General features: G+C 29.0%; 1 protein-coding gene across 1 annotated transcript; it reads left to right on the top strand.

The window, feature by feature from the left end:
• Window positions 1–4,965: 4,965 nt before the first annotated feature.
• Window positions 4,966–8,562, top strand: LOC103499733 (terpene synthase 10-like). The gene is made up of 7 exons (XM_008462806.3): window positions 4,966–5,181; window positions 5,290–5,560; window positions 5,815–6,193; window positions 6,982–7,200; window positions 7,689–7,827; window positions 7,918–8,163; window positions 8,236–8,562. Exons 1-7 carry the CDS (start codon window positions 4,966–4,968, stop codon window positions 8,560–8,562), a joined length of 1,797 nt encoding a protein of 598 aa, XP_008461028.2.
• Window positions 8,563–14,580: the final 6,018 nt, after the last annotated feature.

Genomic DNA, 14,580 nt, shown 5'->3' with positions numbered 1-14,580 from the left:
TTGTTTCCTAATATTTCCTTGTAATTAATATCAAATAAAACGTTGAACTTCAACAATAATGTCTAATAATTTTGTGAGTTTTTAATTTGGTATCTAATATATTTTAGAAGTATAATCCTTTAAAATATGAATTGTTATATTAAAGATAAGAAAATGTTATTTTATATCGACTTGGAGAAAAACCACGGACAAGAAAAAAAAAAACTGTTATAGATTTTGGTTGACTTATTTTATCAAAGCAAAAAGGGAGCATCAAAGCTTTTTGTTAATATTTATTAATAAAGATAAAAAGTTTACTTTGGTTGTTATCTTGGCCTTGACCTAATATATTCTACTTAAGTTTGGTGGGAAATGTGGTTAATTTATATATGTGGAAGACAGAAGTGATGGTGTGTACACACTGAGGAAAAAATATTATGTATTGACATTAAGTCTTTTATGAAGTACTCGGTTTGTGTAGCGTGTGGTGTGGTGTTGAACACGTTGATATCTGGCATTGTAAGTCACTTTATTTAGAAGATCTGTGCAATTCAGGGTGGAGCCTAATATTGAATGTTATTTTGAAGAGTTTCTCATCGGAGGAACCTGAACAGAGACGTAAGGGTAAAGCATGAAACATATGATTTAAGAAAAACCTATATCGAATCCCTTGTTCGCACGTCAAGTGGTTTAGGGGGAGCCTAAACGTTTATCTTGTAAAAGTCTTATAATTCAAGATAGTTGATTCTTGATAAGTTATGTACTTGTAATACTCTTCAATCTTTATAAATGATATTTTCAATCGGGCTAAAAGCTCCCAGTTGTGGATGTGTGATTACACCGAACTAGGTTACCAACGTGTTGATGTTTTATTCTATCTTTTCTTTTAGTTATTGGTTTGAGCTTTAACTTAGGTCGTCAAATAATTAATTCTGACTTCTTTTTTAAAATATAGTACGTGAAATAACATTGCTACAATTGTAAAAGAAGATTCGCATGCATAAAGTATCCTCATTCATTGCAACAAATATGGAGATCATAATCACCAAGATCATTGAAGCCAATATAATCACTCTCTCCCTTGATTCTCTCACTCTTTACCTTTAGAGATATGCATACAAAATTATGGCTTTCTACTAATTATGGTCTTTTATTATTTACCTTCTTCTGTGCTTTTCTTTTTCTTTTCTTTCCATATAGGTTTTTCCCTCTCAAGTCAACTTTACACTTGTATAAATATATGTTAAAGGTTTGTTAATTCATTAGTGTGAAATTAAGTTGAAATACAGCAGAGCCTTTTACATTTCCCTTATTTCTTTTCTTTCTTGATCCTGTAAAATCATTTCAATTACAGTCACAAAGAAATAATTCACTCCCTCCAATCCCATTTACAAGAACACTCTTCAAGATTTTCACTACTCTCAGCTTTTACCCACTCTCCAATTAGAGAATTGACACACCAAAACTTACGGTGTTTATAACGAGACAATTGTAAATAAAGTAGGTGTGCTCCTTGTATAGGTTTGAAGTCACCCACCTTTCTACAAAATAACTGATGTGGGGAAAACTCACTTTTAATCATAGGTTGGGTTAGACCAATGCTCATCAAATATGATAACCAGCTAACTAACCTACTACTTCTAACTAAATCTTATCAAAATTTTCATGAGTCAAAGATTCAATTGAAAGTGGAAGTCATATTGTAACGCCCAAAAATTAAGATAATTTTGGAGTTAATTATCTTAATTTTGTTTAATTAGCTTTAATTTATTGGGCGTTATTTTGAATTCATTTAATGAGAATTATTTGATTTATGTGAGAATTGAAATTAATTAAATATTTCTTGGATGAATATTTAATTAATTAGAGATTTTGGCATATGATGTTTGTTGAGTTTTGGATTAAATGATAAGTTAGGAGAATTAGGTAAAGTTGTGAATTTTTTAGTGTTGTTGAAGTTAAATTAAATAATTATGGATGTTATTTAATTAATTTGTAGAATGGAGATTTTGTTGGAGATTTGATAATTATATGTATATTTGGAAATATATATATATATATATATATAATTATATATAATTATGGGAAAAGAAAAGATAATTATATTTGTTGAAATATAATTATTTAATGAAACGATAATTTGATTTTAGAGAAAAGATATTTTTAAGGGAGAAAAAGAAAAATAATTATATTTTGGTTAAATAATAATTATTTATAAAAGGATATTTATTTTTGAGAAAGATAAATAATAATTAATTATTGTGGAAGATAATTAATTATTTGGAGGAAGATAAATAATTATTAATTATTGTCAAAGATAATTAATTATTTTGGAGGAAGATAAATAATAATTAATTATCATAATTAATTATTGTGGAAGATAATTAATTATTTTAGAGAAAGATAAATAATAATTAATTAATGTGGAAGATAATTAATTATTTAGAAGAAAGATAAATAATAATTAATTATTGTGGAAGATAATTAATTATTTTGGAGGAAGATAAATAATAATTAATTATTGTGGAATATAATTAATTATTTTGGAGGAAGATAAACAATAATTAATTATCTATTAATTATTGTAGAAGATAATTAATTATTTTGGAGAAAGATAAATAATAATTAATTATCTAAATAATAATTAATTATTGTGGAAGATAATTAATTATTTTGGAGGAAGATAAATAATAATTAATCATCGTGGAAGATAATTAATTATTTTGAATAAAGATATTGTGAATAAAGATATATGTATATTTTGGTATTATATATATATACTAAAAGGAAAAGGAAATAATAATAATAAATATTATTGTTATCATTTGGGTATATAATACCATTGGAATGCTTAAGTTGAAAAGAAAAGGAAAAAAAGAAAGGTTCTTCATCTTCTTCAGTGAGATAACCTTCTACCGTCGTCGCTTCACCATTTTTAGTTATGATTGATCCCTTTGGCAAAGCTTGAAGAATTGATGAATTTTCTCATCGAGGTTTAGATAATTTTTCAACCTCCAACCAAGGTAATTAAATTAATAATTTATTAATTTAATTTTGGTTTTAATTGGGGTTTCTTTAAAGGTTCAGTTGGTATCAGAGCAACTATAACAAATAATCATTCAATAAAAACTACAATAAAAACAAGTTCAATAAGGAATAAAGGGAGATTTAATTTCAACAAACCCAAGTTAGAACTAGTACCTTATTCTCTCATCCACATGTCAGATGATGGAGTGTTTGGGAACATAAACTAGCAAAAAGAGCTCAAAAAATAAGGAGAAAATTGATAAGAAACTGCTAGAATCGGAACCGCACACTCAGTTGGGCGAAACTTTGTATTCATAAAAGTGATGCAACGTCGCAGAGTTAGGGATAGCAACCTAGGGCTGACAGTCTTCTACATGCGATAGGGTTTGAAGCGTCGTGGCGCTCTAAGACGGTGTCATGGCGCTGTGTTCTTCGCACGAAAACGGCCTATTCTACCTTATAGCGTTGTGCATGATGCCTTGTGGTGCTACAAGACAGAAGCTTAATAAGCTTATTTTCTTTGAATGTTCGTCTTCATTGATGTCATAGTACTCCATATTTTTTGTCAATTAAGTTTCAAATCGACGTCATCTCTAAATTTCTACCTTCAAATTTTTCAAAACCTATAAAAAAGTCAATCAAGCTAAGAATGTAAAATAAAAGAACAAGTTTGAATTAAGCGAAATAAGATAATGTATTTCTAACTGTATGAAATAACAAATTCAAAGTTTAAGAATTTAATAAAAAATGAGTTATTACATACATTTTAAAATTTGTGGATGACGTAGTTTCAAATTATCTAAGATTTAAAGGTCTAGAATTATTATTTTACTTTATTTGAATTTTATACCCCCACTACATATATTGTTGAATCCACCACTAGTGGGATCCTTGACACTTTCTAAATGTACATGGCAATATTAACATAGTTGGTTCTTAATAATTGACATGTGCATCTTTTCAATTCGAACATACTCAAGAGCAAACCAATTATATCTTTTGCTTTTTCTTCTCTTTTTGGGAGAAAACCCAATTTCTATCCAATGTAAGAAATCAGCACACCATATTTGATTGCTTGAAAAGGAAAAAAAAAAAAAAAGAAAGAAAAAAAGCACACCAGATTTGATTACTAAAACCGAAAACAAATACTTTTTACTATTATTATTATATATATAGCAAGTTGTTTCTTTCTAATTTATTATTAAATATAGCAAGTGTTTTTATTTATTTTTTAAAAAAGTTTTTAAGTAGGGAAATCGTAGAATTTTATGTTATTTTTAGAGGGTAAATAGTTTTGTTTTTTTCTTCATTTTTTTTTTAAAAAATCCGTTTTTATAAATATAAAATATATGTATATATATATGGCATTGCCGAAGAGTTAATGATAAATTGATAACAAAATAATTACTAAAATACAAATTTAGTTTTTGGCATTTAGTGGTTTACGTTCACTTCTAATAATCGCAATACTTCTGATCAATGTCTAATTTAAGTTCTTTTGCTTATAATATATCTTCAATTCAGTCTTTCAAGATTAAATTTATCAAAAGACAATTTGTTAAATAATAATATTGATGCAAGAAAATGCAATACCTTAATATATTTCTAATATTTATAATAAAAATGCTAATTGATAATTTTAAAAAAAAACTAACAATATATATTCAATTTAAGATTTATTGAAAAAGTATTCAGTTTAGAATTAGAGATTCAAGAATACAAACTAAAATTGAACACCTTTGGAAATCAAAATGATAGATCTTTTAACTTGAAATAATAGAATTATTAAAGAAATAAGATAAATTGCCAACACAAAATCTATACTAAACAGTGTTTGGATCCCCTATATATATATTATTTTAGGTTGCATCTTAATATCATCCCCAACAAAAAAAAAAAAAAAAAAATTGAGTTTTAAACAGCATCAACACAAAACTCTTCATTATTCTTTCTCTCTCAATGGCTCTTCATCAATTTCCCACTTCTAGTCAGACAAGTCGTTTCTTTGAACGAGTCTCTTGTAATTTCAATCCTTCATTTATGCCTCGAATCGTTAAAGCAATCAGTGTTACGACAAGAATAATGTGTAGTCGGACCATTGTACGACGGTCGGGAAATTATCAACCTCCTATTTGGAAACATGAGTTCATTCAATCTTTGAGGAGCGAATTTGCGGTATGGATGATGATAAAATCTTTAAATTGGTCGTTTACTTGTTTAGTTAATAAATTTAATTTTGAAAGATTGACAACTATCTGTGTGAATATTTATATCTTATGTCAGGAAGAGATATATGTAGGACGCTTCAATGAGTTAAAAAGAGAAATACGACTCATCATTAACCAAATAATTGATGATCCACTAAGGCAACTTGAGCTCGTTGATACATTACAACGACTTGGCATCTCATATCATTTTGAGAATGAGATTAAGAATGTGTTGAAAACAGCGTTCGAGAAGAGCTATGAAAACGATTATTGGAAAAAGAAGAATCTCTATGCTACATCACTTGAATTTCGACTTCTAAGACAACATGGATTCAATCTTTCACAAGGTATTTAGGTACTCTTTCACAAAATATATTTTCTTTTTATGTATATGATTATGTTTTTGGATTATACCAACAAAAAAATAAAGAAAAAAGATGTGGTTCCTATCCTCATGTTTTATGTTGACGTTGAGTTCATTAGACACATGCGAAAATATTTAGACTCGTGAAAATTTTATATATAGAACGATTATATTACATGCATTAGACAATATATATTTTTTAATATTTAACAAATATCACTATTATTTTAATGTCAGATGTTTTCAATAACTTCTACTCGGATGAGACAAAAAGTTTTAGCACACAATTGTACGAGGAGTTAAATGGAATATTATGTTTGCACGAAGCCTCATTCTTAAGTATAGAAGGCGAGAATATTTTAGAGACGGCAAAACATTTTACATTGGAATATTTAGAAAAATACATAAAATCAAGCAAGGATGAAAATGAAGTAGCCATTGTTAGACATGCATTGGAGCTTCCCTTACATTGGAGAATGCCAAGATTGGAGACAAGATGGTTCATTGATATCTATGAGAGAAAAGTGGATATGAATCCTATTCTTCTTGAATTTGCTAAACTTGATTTCAATAAGGTGCAATCGATCCACCAACAAGATTTGAAATATGCATCAAGGTAACACTATTTATATTGTTGTTCAATACATATATGTATATATATACATAAATATGTGTATGTATGTGTGCGTATATATATATATAAATGTTAATGAACTTGAGCTTACAAGATTGAAGATACCACTGAAAAGTTATTTATAACAATTTTTTACGGTCCATCTCTTCTATGGGCTGTTTATATATATATATATATATATATTAACAAGAAACGACCCAAAGAACCATTCCATTATCTTCGTATTTGGAATGGACCTGGAGGAATTTTATTAATCAAATAAACGGAGAAGCATTGTTACAAAGGAAAGTTCTGGGATAGCCTAAAGCTTTAGTCTAACAATAATGTCTTGAGAACAGTTTTCGTTCGTTAAAAGGCCATGAGGGAGTGCTCGTTCCATTTTCAAGACTAGGTATGGGCTGTTTATATGACAATTAAAAATAGCAAAATAGAGGAATTGAACTTCTAATGACCTTTAGAGATGGTCATGCCAACCGTATATATATTAGACTTTAACCTAGATTTCTGCATTTGAGCCATAATTTTGTATCTGCTTCTTCAAGCAGGTCCAACGACTTTTGATTGAATTACCCAAATACGTAGAAATATATATTAGTGAAAAAGGAAAATGGAATTTGAATATAAGACCTTAAAATTATGATATTTTAGCTATATGATACACATATCAACAGTCAACCCAAAAATTTAATTAAATTGATGTGTTACGTTAAATTTAATTATAGTGATCCTTTTACGAATTTATGGCATGGTTGTATATTATATTAACACAGTTGGTGGAGAAGCACCGGATTTGGAGAAAAGTTGAGCTTTGCAAGAGATAGAGTGATGGAAAATTTCTTATGGACAGTAGGTTTTGGATATGAACCTGAATTCTCATTTTATAGAAGAATGGCCACAAAAATTAATGCATTCATAACAACAATTGATGATGTTTATGATGTCTATGGCACATTAGATGAACTCCAACTCTTTACCGACGCAATTGAGAGGTAAGTAATCAATAACTCGATCATCGAAAAATTGGATGCAATTAACTTTTGTGCACCCCGACCTAATACTTTTTATCCTATAAGCTTTTAAACACTAGATATATATTATAACAAGATTAGCTTATTTTTAAGATTAACTTTCTAAAAAAAATTTATACCCTCTTCCAATAAAATATTGAACTTTCTATTTTATTATTTGTATATTATAATATTTTTTTGTTTATGTTACTTTCATGACCATATCATAGGTTGATCACCTAATAGTAAAAGAACTAAAGATAATGATCTTGATAAATCACCTAGTTAGAGGTTATGAATTTACTCCATGATAGACAACTATCTAAAAACTAATTTCATACAAGTTTTCTTCACATCTAAACGTTGAGTCAACAAATTTTTTTAATGCATGCAATGTTTTTTTAAAAAAAATTGAATAATATCAAGAAAATCTATTTAATATATAATTCTATTGAAAATTGTGGATTTAGGTGGGATGTTGATGCATTGGACCAGCTTCCTGACTATATGAAAATATGTTTTCTTGCTCTCCACAATTCTATAAATGAGATGGCCTTTGAAGTATTAAGAGACAAAGGAATTAATGTCATCCAATACCTTAAGAAAGCAGTATGAAAGTTTAATTTATGCCATTTTTTTTAATTTGCATTTGATCGACATCATTCCAAATCATTAACTATGTAAATTTAATTTTTACAGTGGGTAGATTTGTGCAAAAGTTACATGTTGGAGGCAAAATGGTACCACACTAATTATAAACCAACATTGGAAGAATATTTAGATAATGCATGGATATCAATATCAGGACCAGTTGTATTAGTTCATGCATATGTTTTTGTTACAACTCCAACACTTGAAAATATGGAGAGTTTGAAACAATATGTTGATGTGATTCGTTGGTCATCAACAATTTTACGACTTGCAGATGATCTCGGAACTTCGTCGGTATGTGAATGAAGTTTGTATTCATTTTACATTTTAAATTCTTTTTATTAACTAATTATATTGTTTATTCAGGATGAATTAGCAAGAGGTGATGTTCCAAAATCGATACAATGTTACATGAACGATACAGGAAGCTCAGAGAGTGACGCTCGTAAACATATAAGGCATTTGATTGATGAGACATGGAAGAAACTGAATAAGGTTCAAGTCCAAAATTCTATCTTTCCTCAAGTGTTCATCGAGAGAGCTAAGAATGTTGCCAGAACAGCTCAATTCATGTATCAATATGGTGATGGACATGGCATAGGACACCAAGAAACAAAAGATCGTGTAATGTCTCTACTTATTCAACAGATTTCTATTCATCCCTATTGTGAAAAGTTGCTAAAGGTTATTTAGATCGATAATATCGAAATCACTAATATAATTTTAGTGGACTTGGAAATGTTAATTTGTAGACGTGTGGGACTTTGATTGCATTCTCAATTCAATAAATTTTGTTGCTGTTAAGTAAATTGTGGGTTTTGTATTATACCATCGACTCGCATTGGTTGTTTTTGTGGTCGAGCAACAAATTTAAAAGGATCAACTCTAAGTTATTTTGATGGTGTAATATTCCAATCTCTAAACCAATCAAGAATACAAAAGTTAAAAAGAATAATAATTAAGCATATAGCAACATTTTAAAAAATTGCAAATATAACAAAGTCTATCAGTGATAGACATCTATCGTTGATAGACCAATATTTGCAACATAATCTATCAATGATGATATAATTGATAGACATTAACAAATTTTGCTATATTTATAATTTTTTAAAAATATTGCTATATACTTAATTATTTTGAATTATCACATTTATCGTAAAGTATAATCAATAAAAGAAAATGTTGCTAATCAATGAGCAAAACATGTTGGACTTATTTCACTTGTTTTCATAGTGAAAGCGTGTTAAGGGCCAATTATGGGCTATAGGTTTTTGACATAATCGTGGAAATAGCAAATTTTTAAATAGCAACGTAATTGAAAAGTGATCGAAAAAAATAAGAAAAATGGCAAAACCGTCGCCGGCCCGTTTTTTTTAATTATATTAAATCCAAATATACCCCTGGTTATAGGATAATCCATATATTCCACATGCAGTGTATTTAAATAGCTCAAAAAATGAAGTAAAATATCGCAAATCTTACAAAGACAATGTATTTTGCAAACAACATTTAAATTGGGTAAATCTTAATTAAATCAACTAAAATAATGCCAAATATATATACAACTGTCTCCCTAAAATAATTTCAAATATATGTACAAGATTATCTCCTTTGTAATGTTTTAAACAATTTATTAAATAATACATAATATAATATAATATATATATATATATATATATATATATATATATATATATAAGATTTTCACTTTGTTATATTTTAAAAAATTTATTAAATAATACAAAATGTATATTTTTAATAATAATTTGAATTTAAATTTTAGATCCTTCTATAAAGTAATGCAATTACAACTATCCATTGTTTTTTTGTTGATTTTTATTTTAAAAACTATATTCTTTTGGCAGTTATATAGATTTTAAAAACAAACAAATAGAAAATATATATTTAAATCTATATACATATCATGTTAATTATTTTGAAATTTTTCAGAAAAACAGTGCGAAGATGAGCATTTTGTAAATTTGTTTGAAATACCAACATTCATGTTATTTGCATTTTTCACATTAAACCTTCTGTTTTTTGTTTAACAGTTTTCGTCGATTAATTTTAATATTTATAATACATCCTTTAGTATTAGTTTTCGAAGATTATAGTGGGATCATAACAATTTTTCTTATGGCTTTACAACAAGTAAAACTGTGTTGGATGGTCGATGGATTGAATCTTTCCGGTATCTTGATTATTGTGTTGTTGATGTATACATTCCATTTTCATCTTCGTTTCAAGGATTTGTAGAATGTATTCAAGGTAGACTTTTCCCATCTTCAGATCTTTCCGTGTCTCGTTTGACTGTTTATTGGGATGGTTGCAACAATCCAAACCTCATTCAAAAAGTTGAGGATAAGGATGTGTCTTGGCTTATGTTAGTTTTTCTGAAATTTTCTGATAATGATTTACTTGTGGTTGTTGTCACTATATCAGCAGGTGCGGCTTGAAATACGTCGTATTTGAACAGTGAAGTACCCATATCTCAAGATTCACATCATGACACAAAGATTATTGACGTTGATGCATTTAATTGAATTGACGCATGCTGGAATATCTATTGGTACCACTAGTTATAGGATAATTCATATATTCCAAGTACAGTGCAATACATGGCTCCAAGATGAGGCATGATATCCCAGATTTCACAAAGATAGTGCATTTTACAAATAACCTTTAAATTTGATAAATCCTAACTAAATTTGCTATTTTGTTGCTGGACTAGATTGCAACAACCTCCGCTATAATAGTGCCAAATATATCTAGAAAATTTCTTGTTATACTTTAAACAATTTATTAACAATATCGGTAATTATTATTAAATAATGCATAATATATATTTTTAATAACAATTTGAAATTATATTTTAGATTAGATTCCTTAATTTTAGCCTAAATTATGTTTATTCATATTTTTATTGCTTTTTATTTTAAAAAATTCTATTTTGGTGGCAGCACAATTTACGTTTTGATGAATAAGCTACTCGGCAAGAAGAAAATCCTTTGTTTTGCGCCGTATGTATGAAGACTTTGAAGGGGATGAAACTGGAAGCTCCAATCGTTTCTGCAACTGCCGGAAGACTTTGAAGGTTTAAAAGACTTTGAAGATTTGAAGGGGACGAAGCTTTGATGATGATGATTTTTGGCTTTTGGGGAGAAATTAAGATTTTGATGGGTGTTAATTGATTTGATTATGTTCATAGGTAAAAATTAGGGGATAGATGTAATCATTGTTGTTTAAGAGTTTTGAGTTAATTATGGGGCATTTGTGGTTTGTTGAATAATTGTGTTTGGTATGCAAGTTTTTCACTTAGGTATAGGCATTTAAGACATTGTTGCAACAATTTTTTTCCCATATTTTTCGATTTTGCTATTTTATCAATTTAAATTTAATTTTTCCGTTTATCCAAAATGGGTCTTCTATTTGGCTATTCTTCTTGTCAGCCCTAAGTTTTTCTATAAAGCCAACTTGCAGTTGTTGATGGAATATATACACACAAATCGAGAGAGTTAAAACAACGGAAGGAAAATTTACTTATTTACCATCCGATCAGCAGTGTTCATCAATCATTTGGGGATTAATCTGTGATCCGACTAAGTTTAAATTTTGACATTGTATTCTTGGCATGAGAGGTCTCCAAGAGATTTTGTTTGAAGCTATCTACCATCTGATTATAGTGGATAGTTGTTTGTCTTTTATTGAGAGATATTCATTGTTTGTTGTCGTTTGTTGTTGTTTGTTGCCGAGATTGTTAATCTTAAGATCACTACAAGATATTGAGTTTTTAGTGGAGCACAAAAAACGTTACTAAAAGGAAAAAACGTCGCTAAAATTATTAGCAACACAGTATCCTCCGTCGTTAGGATTGTCGCTGTATCCGCGTAGCTAAAAATTTCAGCGATGCAACAATAATACTTACATGCCGCAAAAGATGTACTTTTAGTGACATTTGCCCGTTACTAAATGCTTACTTTTAGTAACATATGTTTTTTCACTGCTTACTTTCAATAGTGACGTAGTGCACTTGCCACTAAAGCATTAGCTTTAGTGGCGAACAATGTTGTGCTAAACATTAATTTGTGACCGTCACAAACACCTTTTGTGATGTTTTGAAATGCATCACTAAAAATTTCTACAATTTTTTTATAGTAAAAGTATGTTATTAAATAAAAGTTCTACTATTCTTTTATAGTAAAAGTATGTTATTAAATTTCTACAATTTTTTTATAGTAAAAGTTCTAGTAAAAGTATGTTATTAAATAAAAAAGTAATATCTAATTTATTATATAAAACCTGTTATAAAATGTTAAATATAATAATTATAGGAACTATCAACATGCAATAATCAAGATTTAATGATGCAACATTCCTAGCTGGTGTAAGTTCTTCATATGGTCTATCTTACATCAGAAAATCAACACGATGGATCAAATACAAAAGAAGAATCCACACATTTACCTCAGTCCTAGCTGGTGCATCTCGTGCAAGTCATCAAATGAAGACCTGGATCACCTTTTCATCCTCTGCCCTAAAGCACAAAATCTATGCCTCAGCCTGTGCAAGATCAAAATAAACAATGCAAGAAATATCATCAGCTTCAATGCCGCTGTAGCTACCTTATGGACAATTTCGTTCGGAAGAAACAAACAAATCTTCTCTGACAAAGAAACAACCCTCAGGAACTCTTGGGAAGACATTTGCACCATTACTAGTTTATAGTCCACAAAAAGTAATTTGTTCAAGCTCTACAGCCAGGCCACAATCTGCCTTAATATCAAAGCTTTTTGCTGCCCTTCATTGTAACAATCTATTCGATACATCTTAATGGAATAAATTTGTGAATGGGTGGCTGCTCTCTAGCTCCCTTCACTCGTATCTTTTCAAAAAAAAAAAATGATGCAACATTCATTATTGCACTCTTTATCCCAAAACTGATATGGACAAACAATCAAAATATAGCGAAAATACATTCACCACGGAGTGAGAATTCTGGTTACAAATTGAATTGAATAATGCTTTGTTGACAATCTGAAAATGATTTAGAAAGATCTAGTTTTGAATTGAACCAAATGTTCGAGTGGAGCTGAAAAGTTCCAGTTCGTTCATGTGAAACCAAAGATTCAAGTCCATCAGACGTGGGTTGTCGTCGATGAGAAAACAAGTGTGTTGGTCGAAAGTTTAGCTTTTGTGCACCGTCCGAAACGCATCCCCTTTTGTGGCCGGTCGAAACGATCATGGGTCGTCGTTGATGAGAAAAAGAGTGCCTTCTGTGTGGCAAGCCAGTGGAAATGAAAAAGATTGTGGTTGGGGTTTTTGGGAGGGTTTTGTCGTGAAGATGGTAGAGAGAAAGGGGAAGATAAAAATAAAATTATATTTAATAAATATTTTAATAGAAAGTTTGAGGGAAATTAAAAACAAAGGAGAAAAATTTGTTTGAGTTTGTTGCTAAAACTATTTAATTTTTAGTAACATTATTCTTGTGTTACTAATTCTTTCGTGAGGACGGTAGTAACGTTAAAAACGTGTTGCTAATAATAATATTTTGTGGTACTTTTTTTTTTTTTTGCGTCGCTAAAAATGAACTTTTACTGATAAAAATTATTTTCACCAGTAAAACTTTGTCACTGAATAATGAATTTTTTGTAGTGGATACCTATTGTGTATGCCTCTAGTTATGACTAGGGAGAATTTTGTTGTATCCATTATTGATTATAATGGAGATTTTGACTTCGGTTCATGGTTTTTTACTTCTCACATTGAGGGATTTTTTCAAATTAAAATTTTGTGTCCATACTTGATTATTATTGTTAATTTTAGTTTATTAGTATTTTATTAGTTTGTGTCGAAGAAATTGGCACAAAAGAAAAAGACACTCTATTGGAAGAAAGAAACTTTTATTAAGAAAATTTACAAAAGATGAACAGTATTTTGGGGAGACGGCCACTTTTTAATCCTCAAAACACTCACCCACACCTTCACTCAAAGTTTCTCACTCACACTCTTCCTTTCATTCTTCCTTTTTTACTTTGCTTTTTGCTTGGTTCATAAATAGAGAGTACACAACTCCGAACCTTGGAGCACAAGCCAAGCCAAGGATTTTTCTAGAATTCGAACTATTCTAGATATTTTTAGTCACATCCTTATCTAAATAAACTTTCTGGATTCTGGAATTCCTTAATCTAAATAAAATCTAGAATATTTCTAGATTTTCATACTAACGACGTGTTATGGATATTTCAAGACTCTTTTAGATCAGTTAATATTGCTACATACGTAGGGGTGATTTGTGTTTTATTTTTCTTGTTATTATTATTTAGGAATTTGGAATTCCAAAATATAATGATGATGACTTACTGTTTTGGATCCAAACAATGGTAATGTCGGCAAAGTATAAAAGGAAATCGATATAATTAAACAATGGTAATGCGTTTTTATTTGTCTAATTATTATTATTAAGCATACCCATTGTTCCTTCTATCATTTATTTAATAGCAAGTTGGCTTAATGATAAATTTAGAAATAACACACTACATTTGATAATGATAAAGTAAAAAGAAAACCAAATTACATGTGATTTTGAAAAGTGAATTATTGATGATAAAATAATTGTTCAAATATGTTCTCATCCATATATTTAGATGTTTCTCCCATTCTTAGTTACTTCCAAATTTCAAATTCTAGTTTTTTATTTTCGGTTTAATC

This window comes from Cucumis melo, chromosome 11 (assembly GCF_025177605.1).
Source record: "Cucumis melo cultivar AY chromosome 11, USDA_Cmelo_AY_1.0, whole genome shotgun sequence".
NCBI lineage: Eukaryota > Viridiplantae > Streptophyta > Magnoliopsida > Cucurbitales > Cucurbitaceae > Cucumis > Cucumis melo.
Note: the sequence above shows the minus strand (reverse complement) of the source record. Positions and strands in the feature narration are given on the sequence as shown.

Excerpts from the sequence above, each read along its gene's own strand:
- LOC103499733 (XM_008462806.3), top strand. The coding sequence starts at position 4,966 with ATGGCTCTTCATCAATTTCCCACTTCTAGTCAGACAAGTCGTTTCTTT. Across the intron at positions 6,194-6,981 it reads GATTTGAAATATGCATCAAG|TTGGTGGAGAAGCACCGGAT; the intron begins GTAACACTATTT and ends ATATTAACACAG. Across the intron at positions 8,164-8,235 it reads ATGATCTCGGAACTTCGTCG|GATGAATTAGCAAGAGGTGA; the intron begins GTATGTGAATGA and ends TTGTTTATTCAG.